This window comes from Bos indicus, chromosome 5 (genome assembly GCF_029378745.1).
Source record: "Bos indicus isolate NIAB-ARS_2022 breed Sahiwal x Tharparkar chromosome 5, NIAB-ARS_B.indTharparkar_mat_pri_1.0, whole genome shotgun sequence".
In the NCBI taxonomy this organism is placed as follows: Eukaryota; Metazoa; Chordata; class Mammalia; order Artiodactyla; family Bovidae; genus Bos; species Bos indicus.
In genome coordinates this window covers 59,132,299-59,150,274 of record NC_091764.1, presented here as the reverse complement: position 1 = coordinate 59,150,274, position 17,976 = coordinate 59,132,299, and the positions used below count along the sequence as shown (strand labels likewise).

Genomic DNA, 17,976 nt, shown 5'->3' with positions numbered 1-17,976 from the left:
CATTAAATATTTTAAAGTTTATTTTATTTGCTAAGAAAATCGTGAATTGATTTCTTGTTCCATAAAAGGTGTTGTTACTTTATTCTTTTAAGTTTCATTTATATCTTATTATGGAATTAAGATCATCCACTTCTCTTTTAGATGGCAGTGTTTTCTGATACCTGACAAAAAATGATGTATGTTTTATAGGATTATCCCAACAAAACTGCAAGGACTTGCATAAACTAGACAAAGCAAAAAGTATCAAATTCATTTATCATCTCTGAATAATATGACTCATATAAAGATTTCCTAACTTTTCCTGTTAGATTTAGAATAAGAGAACTATTATATAAAACATGACCCACAAATACATTTTAAGAAAAATTGTAAATAAGGTATTAAAAGAAAACAATATTGGCATGAATTAGATACAATGCTTTTAGAAATGATGATATTGGTCATCATGAATTATATTTTTCATCACTTCCTTTTAATACACTTTCTATCTAAATATATTTAAAAGAAGGGAAAAAGAGAAAGAAATGAACCACACAGTGATCACAGAGTTTGTCCTTCTAGGCCTTTCTGATGATCCTGAGCTTCAGATTGTGATTTTCCTCTTTTTATTAATCACATATGTATTAAGTGTCACTGGAAACCTGACCATCATCACCCTAACCTGGGTGGACTCCCATCTCCAGACACCAATGTATTTCTTCCTCCGAAACTTCTCTTTCTTAGAAATCTCCTTTACTACTGTGTGCATCCCTAGATTTCTGGGGGCAATTATTACCAAAGACAAGACTATTTCTTACAACAATTGTGCAGCCCAACTATTTTTCTTTATTTTCATGGGGGTGACTGAATTTTACATTCTAACCGCCATGTCCTATGACCGCTATGTTGCCATCTGCAAGCCCCTGCATTACACAACCATCATGAGCAGGAAACTCTGCAGCCTGCTTGTGCTCTGTGCTTGGCTCGGTGGGTTTCTGACCATTTTCCCACCCCTTATGCTTCTCCTCCAGCTGGATTACTGTGCTTCCAATGTCATTGATCACTTTGCATGTGACTATTTTCCCCTTTTACAATTGTCTTGTTCAGATACATGGTTCCTAGAAATAATTGGTTTTTACTCTGCTTTGGTTACCTTGCTATTCACTTTGGCCTTAGTGATTTTGTCATATATGTACATTATCAGGACTATTCTGAGAATCCCATCTGCCAGTCAGAGAAAAAAGGCCTTCTCCACTTGTTCCTCTCACATGATTGTCATCTCCATCTCCTATGGAAGCTGTATATTCATGTATGCTAATCCCTCAGCCAAAGAAAAGGCATCATTGACAAAAGGAGTAGCTATTCTCAATACCTCTGTGGCCCCCATGCTGAACCCCTTCATCTACACCCTGAGAAACCAGCAAGTGAAACAAGCCTTCAAAGACATGGTCTATAAAGCAGTCTTTTCTGCCAATAAATGATTTTTTGGTCAACTTTAAAGGGCAGTTTGGTTAATTCCTGAAATTCCTTAAAGTCTGTATAACTATGGTTGGTCTTTATAGTCTCTTAACATGCCACCTGACAGTTAATATATTATTTTCCCAGTCTGCTGCTTCTACTTCCATTCCTGTTTCTCCAGTGTATTATTTTTTGACATTTAAAAATATAATAAGGTTATTTCTCATGCAGAACTTTTGTAAAAATGAAATGTATTTCTTTAATACATAGCACAATGTGAAAGATGGCTTTAATTCTCTTCAACAGTCCTTGAAAAGATCCTATACCACCTTGTACTTCAAATATAGAGTTTCAAAATGAGTGTGTAATTTCCTGTGTATTTTCAAGATGGACATTAGTATTTCCTATGGTTTAAAGAATCTATATATTCTGTGTGATATTATGTGTGAAGTGAAAATATCTCCTGCCATATCAACAAACAAGAAACGTCACAGCCATCAGCAATTTCTGGTCTCCAAATGTGAATGAGAGCTCCCAAAACTGAGAACCAGTAGAGTCTCATTCCCTCATGGTGATTGCTGAGTACCTGGGGGTGATGCAAGAAGTAGCCACTTGCAACTCTTTAAGGTGAACAAGGGAACCGGATTTGGCCCCAGATAGCTGAGAAGGAAATGGCAACCCACTCTAGTGTTCTTGCCTGGAGAATCCCAGGGACGGGGGAGCCTGGTGGGCTGCCATCTATGGGGTCAAACAGAGTCGGACACGACTGAAGCGACTTAGCAGTAGCAGTAGCAGCTGAGGTGTTTATGAAAGGAATTAATTCAGTGGACCTAGAGGTTGCATCTTCCCATACCTAGAATGTTAAATTTCTTAATTTGATACCTGATCTTTGGTGTTCAGACTGCCTGCTCTCTTTGTTGCGAACTGTATATAGTCTGACTCCCTCTCCTGTCTTCTTGAAGCAGTTTTCTCAGAGCTACTGAGGTGCTGTTTACTGGGCTCAGAGTCCTAAACATTCCCATCAAATAAAATAGCTCTCTTCTTTCAGGTTGTGACTATATTTTTTTAGTCGGCATATGCTAAATTCAGTCCAAAGAGATACGTACTCGTGCATCAGACTTTTAATGTCAAGATATTTATTTTGTGAAATTCAATACATGTTTTGAAGGTAAATATTGATCATGATATCATGTAATTTGTATATAATTCACATGTTCTCTATTATTTTGGAAAAAAATTCATTCAAATAATTCAGAATAATTTCAATAAAACTAAAACACTGCCACTTTCCTGAATTTAGTGATAATATTTATGATGGTTATTTTGAGGTCTTTGTCAAATGTTTAAAAACCTCCATTTGTTTAGGGTAAAATTTTTGAGGTTTATTTTATTTGATTGGGTTATTTTCTGTTTCTTCTTTTCCCTTGTAACTTGGTGTTTTTACCTACATCAAGTGGCGGTTCAACCGTCATTACAGTATTTTGGAGTTGGATTTGTTCAGGACTTCATCATGATCAAGTCCACCAAGAGATTTGGGGGCAACTCACATATTTTATGAGCATGACTTTGGGATGCTTCAGAGGGCCCCTGAGACAACCCAAAGAGCTATTAAACCACCTGGGTTCATTAGACATGTTAGGTTATATGGGAAATATTGTTGAAGGGATTATAAATCTTTCCAGGTCATACTATATGGTTGATTTACTAATATATATATTAGTAAATATATATGTATTTAGGATATATATATATATCCTAAAATTATGTAGAATTCGTATAGATGTGATATGCCCTGATAAAAATGTGCTCAATTATAATTCTAGTTATCATATTAGTGTTACATATCACAGCAATGGCCAGGCTACTTTGTCAATTGCAATTTAATCAGATTTTTAACATGCCTTCTATGGTTTCACTGTGATGCCTTTGCAAGAATACAGCTATTTCAAGATTTATGGAAAAGACTTTTCTAAGAGTAAGCAATAAAAACTTTTGTTTGTTTGTTATCTGGTAAACTGGTAACAGGCTGGAATTTAGCCAATTCTCTATGTTAAGAGAGCAAAGTTTTCTTAGATTGAAGCTTTCAATAACAGATTATGAATTTCTTTGCCTTTAAGTATTTTATTTGTTTTTTAAATCTTTTGTTACTTTGGTAAAGTAAATAAGAATTATTAAAGATTATGATACATGTAAAAGCTCATTCTGCTTCTATAAGAAATAATGCTTCACTGTTAGACTTTTGCTATTTGATGTCCTTAAAACATGGCAATAGTCTACTCCTAAATTAGAGAATTAAAAATGGGTTAACAATAGCTGTATATCAAAGAGTCAGGGCTATGGGAAATCCAAGAAGGCAGCTTGGATTTTTCACGCTCCCTGACAAAACTCATTTTTATTTGATGGGTTAAAGCCTTCCCTGGCTACAGGGTTAATGCCCTCACAATGAGAAAAAAAAAATGCATTTCACTTAATATTAAGTTCTAGTTTTGTTAATTAAGGTGTGTGTTTACTACGACTCACTTCTGAGAGTTCCTTACTGTTATGTTATATTGATAAGGGTTTAATTAAGTTATTAAAAAGGACACTTTAAGTTTGTTTCTTAAGCTTATCTCAATAGCCAACCTTTCAATGTACAACAAGGAGAGTCACACCTGTCTATACTCATTTAACCAAGTCAGATGACCCAGGGTATGCTGGGCTATACCTAATGAAAGTTCTTGACTTAAATTCTTGTTTGTGACTTTATTAACAGCTGTTAACTGTACTATTTTCTATGTCTCTTGTATCAGAAGATTGTTTCTTATGTTAATAAATGTGTGACTGAGCCTGTGATAAAGTGCTGATAAGCAGTTCCATGAGATCAATGATTGTAATAGTGTAACTCTAGATATGGGAAGAAGCAACAAGAGGGACTATTTTCCTGGACCAAGAGGCTAGTAAGACAGGTATGGTCCAGAGACTCTTGCTGCTCACAAGACCTGGTCCAATAACAGCACCCTGAGTGGCCAATCAATGAAATCTTCCCTGGACCTGGAATGAGCCTTCCCAGCACTGCGGGGCACAATGGGCATGAAATGCACCCAAAGCATGGTCAAATATGTGGACCCTGCTGACTGGCAGTTGGCACTTGCCAGCTGCCTCTACAAAGATTATATCATGACTACTGCAAGCTGCTGACCTTCAACACCCCTTAAAAGGAGCTCAGGATGGAGATCAGAAATAAGGCACTCTGTGCTCTGGGAAAAGCCCAGAAGAACTGGCCTTCAGATAGTCAGATGTTTTCAGGTAAAGATTTTATGAGCCCAAATTCTTGCATCTTCTTGTACCTAGAGAAACACTATTGTCACGAAAAAATGTCTGGCCCTGGTTCTCCTGGCTAGCCCCTGAGGAGCTTTCCTACTTCTTCTAATGTTTGGGCCATATACCTTTAACTTTTTTGTTAAGTTTGTTTCTTCTAGAATACAAGAAATCTCCAAGTGGTAGTACAACAAGAATATCCTCTGACCAACCCAAAGACAATGCTGAAACAAATCACCTTATCATTCCATGGACTCTCATCTCCCTCCATAAATGCACCCTGACAAAGAAGCAGGCAAAGGGAACCCAGAGCCCCATGACACCCCTGTACAGCCTGAAGAAGCCAGAGTGGTCATCGTTCCTCTTCTCCTGAGACTCAGTTCCCAAATGTTTAAGAAGGGCAATAGGTAGATAGTTAGACATGAACAGGGTATGAACAGGGGCCAAAGAATTGGCCCTAAAAATAAAGGAAGGGAGGAATGTGGTGGCCCAGGGACTAAAAAGCAGATAAATCCAAGGAGGGTCTTGGAATGCAGGAACGAAAAAGCAGACACACATGGTCCTTCCCTCCCCCATGTCATAACTATTAACGAATTTCAGGTCCTCCTGAGCAGTATAACCTGTCTCCCCTCCTACCCCACACAAGGAAGGTATTTGCCTTACTCTTCCCTACCCAGTATGCATGGCTCATTCAATCAGCAAGTGACCCTCAAGATACCTATCCCATTTCTTGTACTTTTATCCCAGGTATAAAAGTGGACTAAGGACTGTTCAACGTTGGTTCTCCCTTGAGCTGGCTCACTGTTGTAACAGCGTCTCTCATTCTTTTTTTCTTTCTTTTTTTAAAAAATTTATTTATTCTTTTATTGAAGGGTAATTGCTTTACAGAATTTTGCTGTTTTCTGTCAAAGCTCAACATGAATCAGCCATAGCTATACATATATCCCCTCCCTTTTGAACCTCCCTCCCAACCCCCTCCCAATCCCACCCTTGTTGATGCAGAGCCCCTGTTTGAATTTCCTGAGCCATACAATAAATTCCCCTTGACTATCTATTTTACATATGGTAATGTAAGTTTCCATGTTACTCTTTCCATACTTATCACCTTCTCCTCCCCTCTTCCCATGTCCCTAAGTCTATTGCTTCTCAGGCTTTTGGCTAAGATCAAGTGTAGTATCTCTCCTTATCAGCATCTCCCACTCTAATAAACTTTATTTCCCTCTTATTCTATATGTCTGGAAATTCTTTTCCAACCTGTGCACAGACCACGACAGTATCTTCTATATTTGTGTTTGGAGATTCCTTGGTAAGCTGATTAAAGTTTGGGTCATATCTGTTTTGATCCTGTATTGTCCCTAGTGCTCCTATAGTACCTAAAGCTAGAAGAATCTCAATAAATGTTTGTTGAATGAATAATAGTGATTGAGTCAATAGATGAGGTTCATTTCATTTTCTGTCCTTTCTAAAATTAGATTAAAAGGAATCTGAGTTGTAAATTCTTATAAAATAGATTTTGTGCTTTCAGTAATTACTGGAACACTGACAATCAATCAGATGAAAACAGGACCTCTGGTAGATCTTTCTCAACGATTAGTATCAGTATTATGGAAAAATAACCCGAAAAGTGTTTTTGAAGAGTTCGAACAGTTTAAAGTGTATTTAATCCAAAATTTCTCATAAATTTCATTGGAATTCACTGAGTATGATATTTTTTCTCATTCTTGTTTTTATTGTGCTCTATTTGATTTTTAATTTTTTTTATTTAGTAGCACAGAGAGCAACTTTATAGAGACATTTTATCACATAAGAAAGGAAAATGTGATGTTTACTCATAAGATTCATTCATCACAGTATTTTAGTCAGCAAGGGGGAAAAGGTCTATTCTTCAGAGAAATGGTGATTTAGGATATTCAGGAAATCCCTTCCAAAATCCTGTACATTTAGATATCTTCACATAGCTAGTAAGCAAAATAATCCATATGCTTCTGCCTTAGTTCTCATGCTTTTCTATCTGTTTGGATATTATCTGCAAAGTTTTCTGTTTCAGTAGTGATATAAATGTTGATAATATGTTTATAATCCTTAGTGTATTTCCTCTTGGCCCTGTTGTCACATTTGATTCACTGGAGCATTTCCCATGAGCCTTAGCCATATGGTGGATAAAGCAACATTTGCCTCATGCAGGTTAAAATTCATATAGAAATCACATCCAGAAAGGACCACAGTAACTCCATATCTTGCTTTCCTTCACTGTGTTTGCTCCCCTGGCTTCCATGTAACATGTATCAAGGAAATTTATCTATAGAAATAAGGTAATTTCAAATGTGTTGAGATAGAGCATTCTTAGAAATGTTCGATATCTTAGCCTAAAATTGAAATAGTGACCAGGTTTTTAAAATAGCTTCAGTCACCTGAAGTGATTCATTTCTACAAAAAGAGGTAAGACTGTAAAGTAAAAGCCAATGATAACTTTTTCTTAGCATGGATATATACATTCTTAGCTTAACTTTTCATTACATGGAGATGAATAATTTGGAGTTGCTTTCCCTTTCTGTAAATATCAAGGGTTATGAAGAATGAGCACATTAATACTTTCTGTTTGTCTTAATAATTATTTATTCATTGTTAGAAAATTGCTTTTTGAGTTTGGTCCTCCTCATTGAATATATGTTTGATAAATAACACATGCTTCAGTTCAAGCAGAAAGAATTTAGAATACCAAATTGACCACTTACTAGCTATATGATTTTTTTTAATATTTAGCCTCTCATTGTTAGGTTATTCAAACATTACACAAAGCTATTGTAATGAGTCTATTCAGATCAGATCAGATCAGATCAGTCGCTCAGTCGTGTCCGACTCTTTGTGACCCCATGAATCGCAGCACGCCAGGACTCCCTGTCCATCACCAACTCCCGGAGTTCATTCAGACTCACGTCCATCGAGTCAGTGATGCCATGCAGCCATCTCATCCTCTGTATTCCCCTTCTCCTCTTGCCCCCAATCCCTCCCAGCATCAGAGTCTTTTCCAATGAGTCAACTCTTCACATGAGGTGGCCAAAGTACTGGAGTTTCAGCTTTAGCATCATTCCTTCCAAAGAAATCCCAGGGCTGATCTCCTTCAGAATGGACTGGTTGGATCTCCTTGCAGTCCAAGGGACTCTCAAGAGTCTTCTCCAACACCACAGTTCAAAAGCATCAATTCTTCAGTGCTCAGCCTTCTTCACAGTCCAACTCTCACATCCATACATGACCACTGGAAAAACCATAGCCTTGACTAGACGGACCTTTGTTGGCAAAGTAATGTCTCTGCTTTTGAATATGCTATCTAGGTTGGTCATAACTTTCCTTCCAAGGAGTAAGCGTCTTTTAATTTCATGGCTGCAGTCACCATCTGCAGTGATTTTGGAGCCCAGAAAAATAAAGTCTGACACTGTTTCCACTGTTTCCCCATCTATTTCCCATGACGTGATGGGACCAGATTCCATGATCTCCGTTTTCTGAATATTGAGCTTTAAGCCAACTTTTTCACTCTCCATTTTCACTTTTATCAAGAGGCTTTTTAGTTCCTCTTCACTTTCTGCCATAAGGGTGGTGTCATCTGCATATCTGAGGTGTTTGATAACTGCATAACTCTTAGCATTGTCTCTCAAATGAGTTTCCTCAAAAATGGTTATTATTTTTTATATTGGGATCATCTTCCTCAAAGGTAATAATTGATTTTACTTTTAGGAATAATAATAAAAATAGTATTTACTCTGGGAATGCATGCTTTAAAACTTTTATATAATTTCCTTTTCTTTTAATTAAATTAGCCCTCATAATAATTCCTTGAAATATTATAGTCATGTTCATAGTGGAAGAGAAACCTATAACTCAGAGAGTTGTATTTTTAATAATTTCTCTTGGAATACAAATCCCTAATAGTCTCACACGTTTTTAACTAAAGTTAAGTCCTGATGCCATATTTTTATAAGAATTTATTTCCTTTTTAATTTAAAAATTATCTTCAGACATAGATAATAGTTAAAACTGAGACAATTAGGAGAGAAGCAACATTTCTAGGAAATTATACAGATTTTGAGAGTGACTTAGGTCTTTACAGTTTTCCCTTCATTATTCCTATTCATACTTATTGATGCTTTGATTTGATTTCCCTTTTCCATTAAAAAGAAACAAGGACTTTTTTTTTTTTTTAATTAGAGGACTGAGAGAAACAGGACTCTGAACTAATTGTAGGACTAGCAAAGGCAGTCATAAAGTAATAATTTGAAAATAGTCTAAATTGACTCTTATGAGTTGTTTTTATTTTTTCCCCTTACAGTCATGATAATGTTTTTCCATGGTATTAGATGTCAGCAAACACAATCAGGAGTGCAATGAATCATTCTAGAGAAAATTACCCAAGATATCAAATTTAATAAATATTCTGTTTTCTTCTGTGACAAGTTGTTCTAGCTTATAAACCTAACACCAAGAAAAAGATCCTCAAGCGAAAGGAAAAGATAAAGAAGTGGAATACTATGTCCTATGCAAAGGGTGAAAACTGCCTTGAGGATATATATGTTCATAGAATTACTTACGATTTCCTTAGGAGTCTTAAAGTTATGAAGAGAAAATTCAGTACACATAGAGAATGTGAGAAGCTAATTTGTTTCCAATTATATTGTGGAGTTTAGAGAGCTTCCCACTTGTGTCTCACAATTTATATAAAATAAGGAAAGTAATCTTTACTAAACATTTAAATATTGTCACTTTTTTAAATTGGTGAATTTGGGGAATGCTAGTGATCTTTTCTCAAAGAAGCCATGCTTACACTTTACTATGGAATAGCATATGTGTCCTGAAAATCACTTCCAGTTATCTTATTTAACACAATGGCCAGCATTTGTTTATCATATAGGTTAATTTTCACTTTCAATGAGCTACATGTCTGTTTCGACAATGAGATCCAAGACACTGTTGCTAAGTCACTTCAGTCGTGTTTGACTCTTTGAGACTCTATGGACTGTAGCCTGCCAGGCCCCTTTGTACATGGGGATTCTCCAGGCTGAATACTGGAGTGGATTGCCATGCCTTCCTCCAGGGCATCTTCCCAACCTAAAGATGGAACCCACATCTCTTATGTCTCCTGAATTGGCAGGCATGTACTTTACCACCAGTGCCACCTGGGAAGCCCTTATCCAAGACACTAGAATTCATTACAAAGGAAGGGACAGAAAGGAATATGTAACTTGTTATCCTAAGTTCCATGGGACTAAGGGAAAAAAATGCTTGAATGAGTTGTAAGGAAAAAAAAAAAAAAAACTTGGAAATAATGTCTTAGAAATTTGGATATATTCTTCATTACTTTACCAAAACCATCCCAGGAATAGTCAAAACCTCACATTCCAGAAGTGGTTTACACATCAGAGTCATCAGTTCAGTTCAGTTCAGTCGCTCAGTCATGTATGACTCTTAGACACAGTTGTTAATTACAGATGATTTTTGTTAACTGAGAACAATGACTTTTGTATTTGTAAATATTTATCAAATTCTGGGTTGCCTGAATTTATTGAGGGAACTCAGCTTCCTTTTAACATAAATTCATTATTATTACCGTTAAATGGAATGAAAAAATAAAGGTTTTCATTGCTATTTCATGTTTATACTAATACACTGACAAAATAGAGATTCTATTAAGGGAATATTAATGTAGATACTTCCCAGGTGGCACAGTTGGTAAATAATCTGTTTGCCAATGCAAGATTTGCAAGAGACTTGGGTTCAATACTTGAATGGGGAAGATCCCCTGAAGTAGAAGATGGCACCTGCACTCCAGTATTCTTGCCTGGAAAATTCTATGGGCACAGGAGCCTGGTGGGCTACAGTCAATGGGGCTGCAAAGTGTTGGACACTTCTGAGAAACAGAAACGGACAGAAAATACTAGTAACATTTAGATGGCATAAATTTTGAAGAAAAAATATTCTCTGGAAGGTAATGTTTGTTTTCAGATATCCATATACTTTGGTTGAGAGCTTAGCTGAAGAGCCAATGGAGTGAAGCAACCATCTGTGGGATTATGACTGAATACCTCTAAGTGAGAGTCCTGCCCATGCAGAATGATATGTCAGCATCACAGGAGCCTTGATTGGCCTTGGATAGCTGGTCCCTCAACATCCCTGCTGGCAGGCCTCCCCCGGGGTCCCTAAGGGAGCGCCACCCTGTTCTTTGGGACCAGGGTCAGGTGCAGAGAGCCCTTCATCCTGGGACTGGGTGCAGGCAGAAAGGTAGTCACCCCATCACCCATCACAGCACCCCAATTTGTAGGGAACCTGGTGCTAAACCATTCATAGATGACCTAATTCTGGTTTGAGATTTCCTATGTAGCAGAGCTGCATAGGAATCAACAAACTTCCATCTAGTCAAGGCTGTGGTTTTCCCAGTAGTTATGTATGGATATAAGAGTTCGACTGTGAAGAAAGCTGAGCACTGAAGAATTGATGCTTTTGAACTGTGGTGTTGGAGAAGACTCTTGAGAGTCCCTTGGACTGCAAGGAGATCCAACCGGTCCATTCTAAAGATGAGTCCTGGGTCTTCTTTGGAAGGAATGATGCTAAAGCTGAAACTCCAGTACTTCGGCCATGTCATGCAGAGTTGACTCATTGGAAAAGACTCTGATGCTGGGAGGGATTGGGGTCAGGAGGAGAAGAGGATGAGAGAGGATGATGGCTGGAAGGCATCACTGACTCGATGTACGTGAGATTGAGTGAACTCCAGGAGTTGGTGATGCACAGGGAGGCCTGGCATGCTGCAATTCATGGGATCGCAAAAAGTCGGACAGGCCTGAGCAACTGAACTGAACTGAGCTGACTGATGTACCAGAGCAGCTCCGTTGCTGCTATCTACTTAAAGCTTCAATAATTTGGCCAGTTGATGCCAAGAGCTGAGTCATTGGAAAAGACTATGATGCTGGGAAAGATTGAGGACAGAAGGAGAAGAGGACGTCAGAGGAATGGCATCACCATGGCATGATGGCATGGATGACATCACCAATGCAATAGACATGAACTTGAGCAAACTCTGGGAGATAGTGAGGGACAGGGAAGTCTGGCATGCTGCAGTCCACGGGGTCACAATGAGTCGGACATGATTTGGAGACTGAACAACACATTTTGGTTTCCTTAACTCATAACACAGATGCAATCTACCAAACATCCACTCTGCCTCCTCTCTAGACTGTCTAATATCTGAGAAGACTGCTGAAGCAAATCCATTATCTGCATTCCTTTATTCTATTAACTGGGGCCTCAGAAGAGGAGTATGAGGTTGGGAAGTTAATATGAGTCTGAGTGGAAACTTAGAAATCTGTCATGTTATTAAAGATTTCATTCCAATGACTTTTATTTTGGAGACATATTCACTGGTTGACTTTTTCCTGACACATTTAGGTTTTCTATATTACAGTAGAGAATAACAGCACAAGGAACCAGCTGACACAAACTAGGATAGGATGATTTTATGGGGCTTGAAAAAAGACGAAGTCTTTCCCAACAGGAGGGAATCCTCTAAGAGTGGGGGGTGGGGCATTTTACAAGTCAACAGGTAGCATTTATTTTATTGTATTTCCTAGGTTTTGGAAAGATCTAGGTGATAATCCCTCCCTTTTCAATTCAGGTATGTGATTTGGATAAGATTTTTTAAAATTATTTCTACTCTGATTGCAACCTGTAAAACAGGGATTTGATAAAGAAATATTCTATGTGAAACACACATACTGGCATATGGTAAAAACTTACTTTAAAGTAAGTTACCTATTTTTTTTAACTTGCTTTTAAAAATCTCCTGAATTATGTTAGCATGGCATAGTAAGTTTACTTTTAGAGACAAATCTCATTGTTATACATGGACAATCCCCTTTTCTGTGTCTTCCCTTTGTGTTTTCTTCTGACGGTTACTTAAAAGAAGAAGTAAAATGAGAAACAACACAGAAATAAGAGATTTTATCCTCCTGGGACTGTCGGATGACCCACAACTTCAGGTTGTGATCTTTGTCTTTCTGCTCATCACCTACATGCTCAGCATCACTGGGAACTTGACCATTATCACCCTGACCCTGCTGGATATCCACCTCCAGACCCCCATGTATTTCTTCCTCAGGAGTTTCTCCATATTGGAAGTTTCATTCACAACTGTCACTATTCCCAAGTTCTTGGCCACCATTATTACGGGAGATAAAACCATCTCTTTTAATAATTGTATGACTCAGTTATTTTTTTTCATTTTCTTGGGAGTCACTGAGTTTTACCTTCTGGTTGCCATGTCCTATGACCGCTACATTGCCATCTGCAAACCACTGCATTACATGACCATCATGAATCACAGAGTCTGCACGCTGCTTGTCTTGGCCTCTTGGCTGACTTCATTCTTAATTATATTCCCACTACTCATGTTCTTCATACAGCTTGATTACTGTAAGTCCAATGTTATCAACCATTTTACTTGTGATTATTTCCCTTTATTATACCTTTCTTGTTCAGACACCAAATTCCTAGAGATACTGGGGTTTTCCTGTGCTGTGTTTATCCTCTTGTTCACTTTAGCATTAATAATTCTGTCCTACACATATGTCATCAGAACAATTTTGAGGATCCCTTCTACTACTCAGAGGACAAAAGCCTTTTCCACATGTTCGTCCCACATGATTGTCATCTCCATCTCTTATGGCAGCTGCATTTTCATGTATGTGAATCCATCTGCAAAAGACAGGGTCTCTTTGAGCAAGGGAGTGGCTGTGCTAAATACCTCAGTAGCACCCATGCTGAACCCCTTTATCTACACTCTTAGGAATCAGCAAGTCAAGAGAGCCTTCATGGACATGGCAAGGAAGACTATGTTTTTCTCAAGGAAATGAAAATATAAAAGTCCCTGTTTCATGAATTCGAGGCATATGAGTGAAGAGCAATTAAATTAAAATCCTGGTTTTTCAAAATTTGTTAATATCCACACAGCCTCCCTAGATTCATTTTCATCATTTATATTTTTATTGTCAGCAGTTTACTAAGGATATTTGCATATGTTTATTTTATTTTTGCCATTTAAATTTGAACTCTTCATATGTGTACATACGTACACATTTTTTTCCACTCAGATTGCAAACCTTCTCTCATGCACTTTTCTTCTGGTGAAATTTCAAAATGCAAGAGAGAATAGCATTTTGTGCTTTCACCAGAATTACTCTTTTCAGTAACTGAGTAAATATTGTATCATGTTTAACCTTATTTTTTATTACCACACAAGGACAATTAACATAATCTGACAGTCTCATTAGAACATTGCATATACTCTCCTTTTCATACTGTGGCCAATTTAGTAACTACATGAAAAACAGTACAACTTAAAAGAATGGTGTAATTACACTTTCTTGAGAAATCAAATAACTTTTCTCATTAGTGAGTTTAACATTTTCTGTGCTGTATAATTTATCAACTCAAAGACTATTATAGTGAAGCAAACTATGAAAGCTATTAAGGAAAACTATGAAATAGCCTCCACTTTTTGGGGAACTCTAAAATTAACATATGTATCATAATAGTTCTTTTAAAATGCCTGAAGAAATTATAAAAATAATACACAATGTGAGAGTTGCAAGTTAAATTTTATTGGGGCAATATGATGATTGCAATCCAGGAGACAGACCTCAGATATCTGTGAGAAACAGATCTAAAGAGGTATAGGGGAAGGACAGTATATATGTGATTTGGCAAAAAGGGAGTACATGTATTCAAGCACATTTCTTTTTGTAGAAAGTTTCTGCTCGTCTCATGAAAAGTCTGCTAGTTATGAGAAACAATCGTCACCATGAAGAATTTTAGTGTTTTTGTTGATATGAGGAGATACAAGAATTGGGCTCATAAAATCAGCTCCTGAGGGTGTTTAACTATCTGAAGGCCTGTCCTGCCAGTTTTCCCAGAGCATAAAGTGCCTCACTCCTGCTCTCCACACAGAACTCCTTCAGGCGGTGTTGAACATCAGTAGCTGCACAGCACATGATTTAACCCTTGCAGAGGCAGATGGCAAGCACTCATGGCAAGTGCCAATTTGTAGCTGACAAAATAAATATTATTGGATACCAAAGATGACCACATTTACTGTGGTCAGTTGTATATTTAAATAAAAGCTTGATATTAAGCTGATCTTTTGATAATCAGTAGCTAAGGGGTGTTATAACTTTCTCATATTTGTGACTATTCTGAGATAATAGCTTGTACATACAATTCTTTTAACTGCCTCTTTAAGTGATATGCCTAATCAATAGGAGTAAAGAAGGTAACAAGAGCAAAGTTTTACCATATATAAACTTGAGGGTTTTTGTTAAAAATGCTTATTTAAGCATTATCATATTGGAAAATGTACTGATTAGAATATATATGAATAATCATACAAGATCATGCAATTCTGACCCTGAACACTTTTTCGTTTCTGTTTTCCCTGAAGTCAAAAATTTATATAATCATGAAAGGTACTCAAACTCATTCCTCATTTTTTTTTTGTTTTTTTTTTTATTTTATTTTTTAACTTTACAATATTGTATTGATTTTGCCATATATCAACATGAATCTGCCACAGGTATACATGTGTTCAGGATAGGGAACACATCCCTCACTTTTAAACCATTATTAGACAAAGACTGTAACCATAACTCAGAGGCAAGTTTTTCCTGATACTCACATACCATATTCAATTGAGAGTCTTAGATCTATCATTTGATGAAACACAAGAAAAACAACTTACAAAAATAATACTGATATTTCCACGTTGTAGGGAAGTCATGCCATTACTTTCTCCTTCCCTCATGCTGAAACATTTATAATTTCTAAGCTTGATTGGAAGCATGTGAAAATACTGAAGTTTAGACTTGATTGAGGGTTGGGAGTTCTTATTCACTCAATAAAAATATACCATAAATAGTAGATAGGTTACTTCTGGGAATTAAAAGATCTGTAAAAATTTTACAAAATTTATGAAGGAGCCTACGCTGATATTTTCAGATAATGCAGCTCTCTACATCATTCTATACAAACTTTTCAGTGTTTAGTTTAAATGTTTGCTATCAGTATAATCATTTTGATTATCAATAGCAGGGATCAACACAGACTTTTTCTGTAAAAGGGTAATACATTAATAATTTAGGATTTGTAGGCATAGTGTCCCTGATTCAATTACTCGGTTCTTCCTGTCTTTATTTTTGATGCAGCTATGAACAACATGTAACTGAAAGGGCTCAGGTGTGTTCAGTAAAACTTTTAACAAAAATAGGTGGTGGGTCAAATTTCCCAGTGAGCAATGGATTGTCCACCAACCTCCTGTCTTAGAATTTTCCTAAACATTGACCCATATATTATTTCTTATTTAAAATAAGGTAGTATGACTAATAGGTCCATCTAGTCAAAGCTATGGTTTTTCCAGTAGTCATGTATGGATGTGAGAGTTGGACTATAAAGAAAGCTGAGTGCTGAAGAATTGATGCTTTGAAATGTTGTGTTGGAGAAGACTATTGAGAATTCCTTGGACAGCAAAGTGATCCAAATAGTCCATCCTAAAGGAAATCATTCCTGAATCTTCATTGGAAGGACTGATGTTGAAGCTGAAACTCCAATACTTTGGCCAACTAATGTGAAGAACTGACTCATTTGAAGAAACCCTGATGCTGGGAAGGAAGGAAGGTGGGAGGAGAAGGGGACGACAGAGGATGAGATGGCTGGATGGCATTATCGACTCAATGGACATGAGTTTGAGTGAACTCCAGGAGTTGGTAATGAACAGGGAAACCTGGCGTGCTGCAGTTCATGGTGTCGCAAAGAGTCGTACACGACTGAGTTATTGAACTGAACTGAACTGAACTGAAGAGTGAAGTTTTCAGAAATCCACATTATTCCTGAGATTCTTTTTCTCAAACAAAATGGCTTATGTTGTAACATTTTATACTTCGTCAAATACATACGAATAAAAAAATTTACAGAAAATTCTGAAGCAATATTCAGCTTTATTCAATTTATTTGGTTCAACGTGTGGGGAAGTTCAGAATAGAAATAAATAAAAAGGAATCATATAACTGTAGTGAAAGAGTTTTGAGAGAATATGAATGAAGAAATAATTGACCAGAACTTCATTTTTTAATGCTACAGTTAGTTGCATTTACTGGAGAAAAAGATAAACTTTTGGATGGTATCCTTAAAGGCTTGCTTCACTTGCTGGTTCCTCAGTGTATATATAAACGGATTCATCATAGGAGCAACAGAAGTATCCAGAATTGCTACTCCTTTCATCAAGGATGTCTTTTCTTTTGCTGAAGGGTTGATATACACAAATATACAGCTTCCATAAGAGATGGAAATGACAATCATGTGAGACGAGCATGTAGAAAAAGCCTTTTTTCTCTGACTGGCAGAAGGCAGTCTTAGAATTGTCTTGATGATAAAGATGTAGGATAAAATTATTAATGCCAAAGTAAAAAGCAGAATCACTATTGCAGAGTAAAATCCAAACACTTCAAGGAGCCATGTGTCTGAGCATGATAGTTGCAAGAGAGGGAAATAGTCACAAGTAAAGTGATCAATGATATTAGAACCACAGTAATCTAACTGGAGAAAAAGAATAACTGGTGGGAAGATGTTTAAGAACCCTGCCAGCCAAGCACAAAAGACAAGCAACACACAGAATCTGTTGTTCATGATGGTTGTGTAATGCAGGGGTTTGCAGATAGCTACATAGCGATCATAGGACATGGCAGTTAGAAGATAAAATTCAGTGATACCCAAGAAAATGAAGAAAAACAGCTGAGCTGTACAATTGTTGTATGAAATTGCTTTGTCCCTGGTGATAATTGTGCCCAGAAATCTAGGAATACAGACAGTTGTAAAGGAGATTTCTAATATAGAGAAGTTCCTGAGGAAAAAATACATAGGGGTGTGTAGATGGGAGTCCACCAAGGTGAGAATGATGATGGTCAAATTTCCAGTGACACTTAATATATATGTGATGATTAAAAAGAGAAAAATCACAATCTGAAGCTCTGGGTCATCTGATAGCCCCAGAAGAATGAATTCTGTGGGTCGTGTGTGGTTTTTCATTTCTGATTCTTTTCTCTCTCATTAGAACAGAAAATGTATGCTCTCCCTGAAGTTGCTCAGTCATGTCTGACTCTTTGCAACCCTATGGACTGTAGCCTACCAGGCTCCTCTGTCCAATCAAATTTTCCA

The 17,976-nt window shown here is 37.0% G+C and overlaps 3 protein-coding genes across 3 annotated transcripts; 2 read left to right on the top strand and 1 right to left on the bottom strand.

Moving 5' to 3' along the window:
- Window positions 1-524: 524 nt before the first annotated feature.
- On the top strand, window positions 525-1,460 carry LOC109558756 (olfactory receptor 6C3). Its single transcript, XM_070788724.1, has one exon. The coding sequence runs from the start codon at window positions 525-527 to the stop codon at window positions 1,458-1,460; it is 936 nt and encodes a 311-aa protein (XP_070644825.1).
- An 11,229-nt stretch (window positions 1,461-12,689) lies between these two features.
- LOC109558462 (olfactory receptor 6C1-like) lies at window positions 12,690-13,628 on the top strand. The gene has a single exon (XM_019959864.2). The coding sequence runs from the start codon at window positions 12,690-12,692 to the stop codon at window positions 13,626-13,628; it is 939 nt and encodes a 312-aa protein (XP_019815423.2).
- A 3,274-nt stretch (window positions 13,629-16,902) lies between these two features.
- Window positions 16,903-17,847, bottom strand: LOC109558461 (olfactory receptor 6C3-like). Its single transcript, XM_019959863.2, has one exon. The coding sequence runs from the start codon at window positions 17,845-17,847 to the stop codon at window positions 16,903-16,905; it is 945 nt and encodes a 314-aa protein (XP_019815422.2).
- Between the last annotated feature and the right edge of the window lie 129 nt (window positions 17,848-17,976).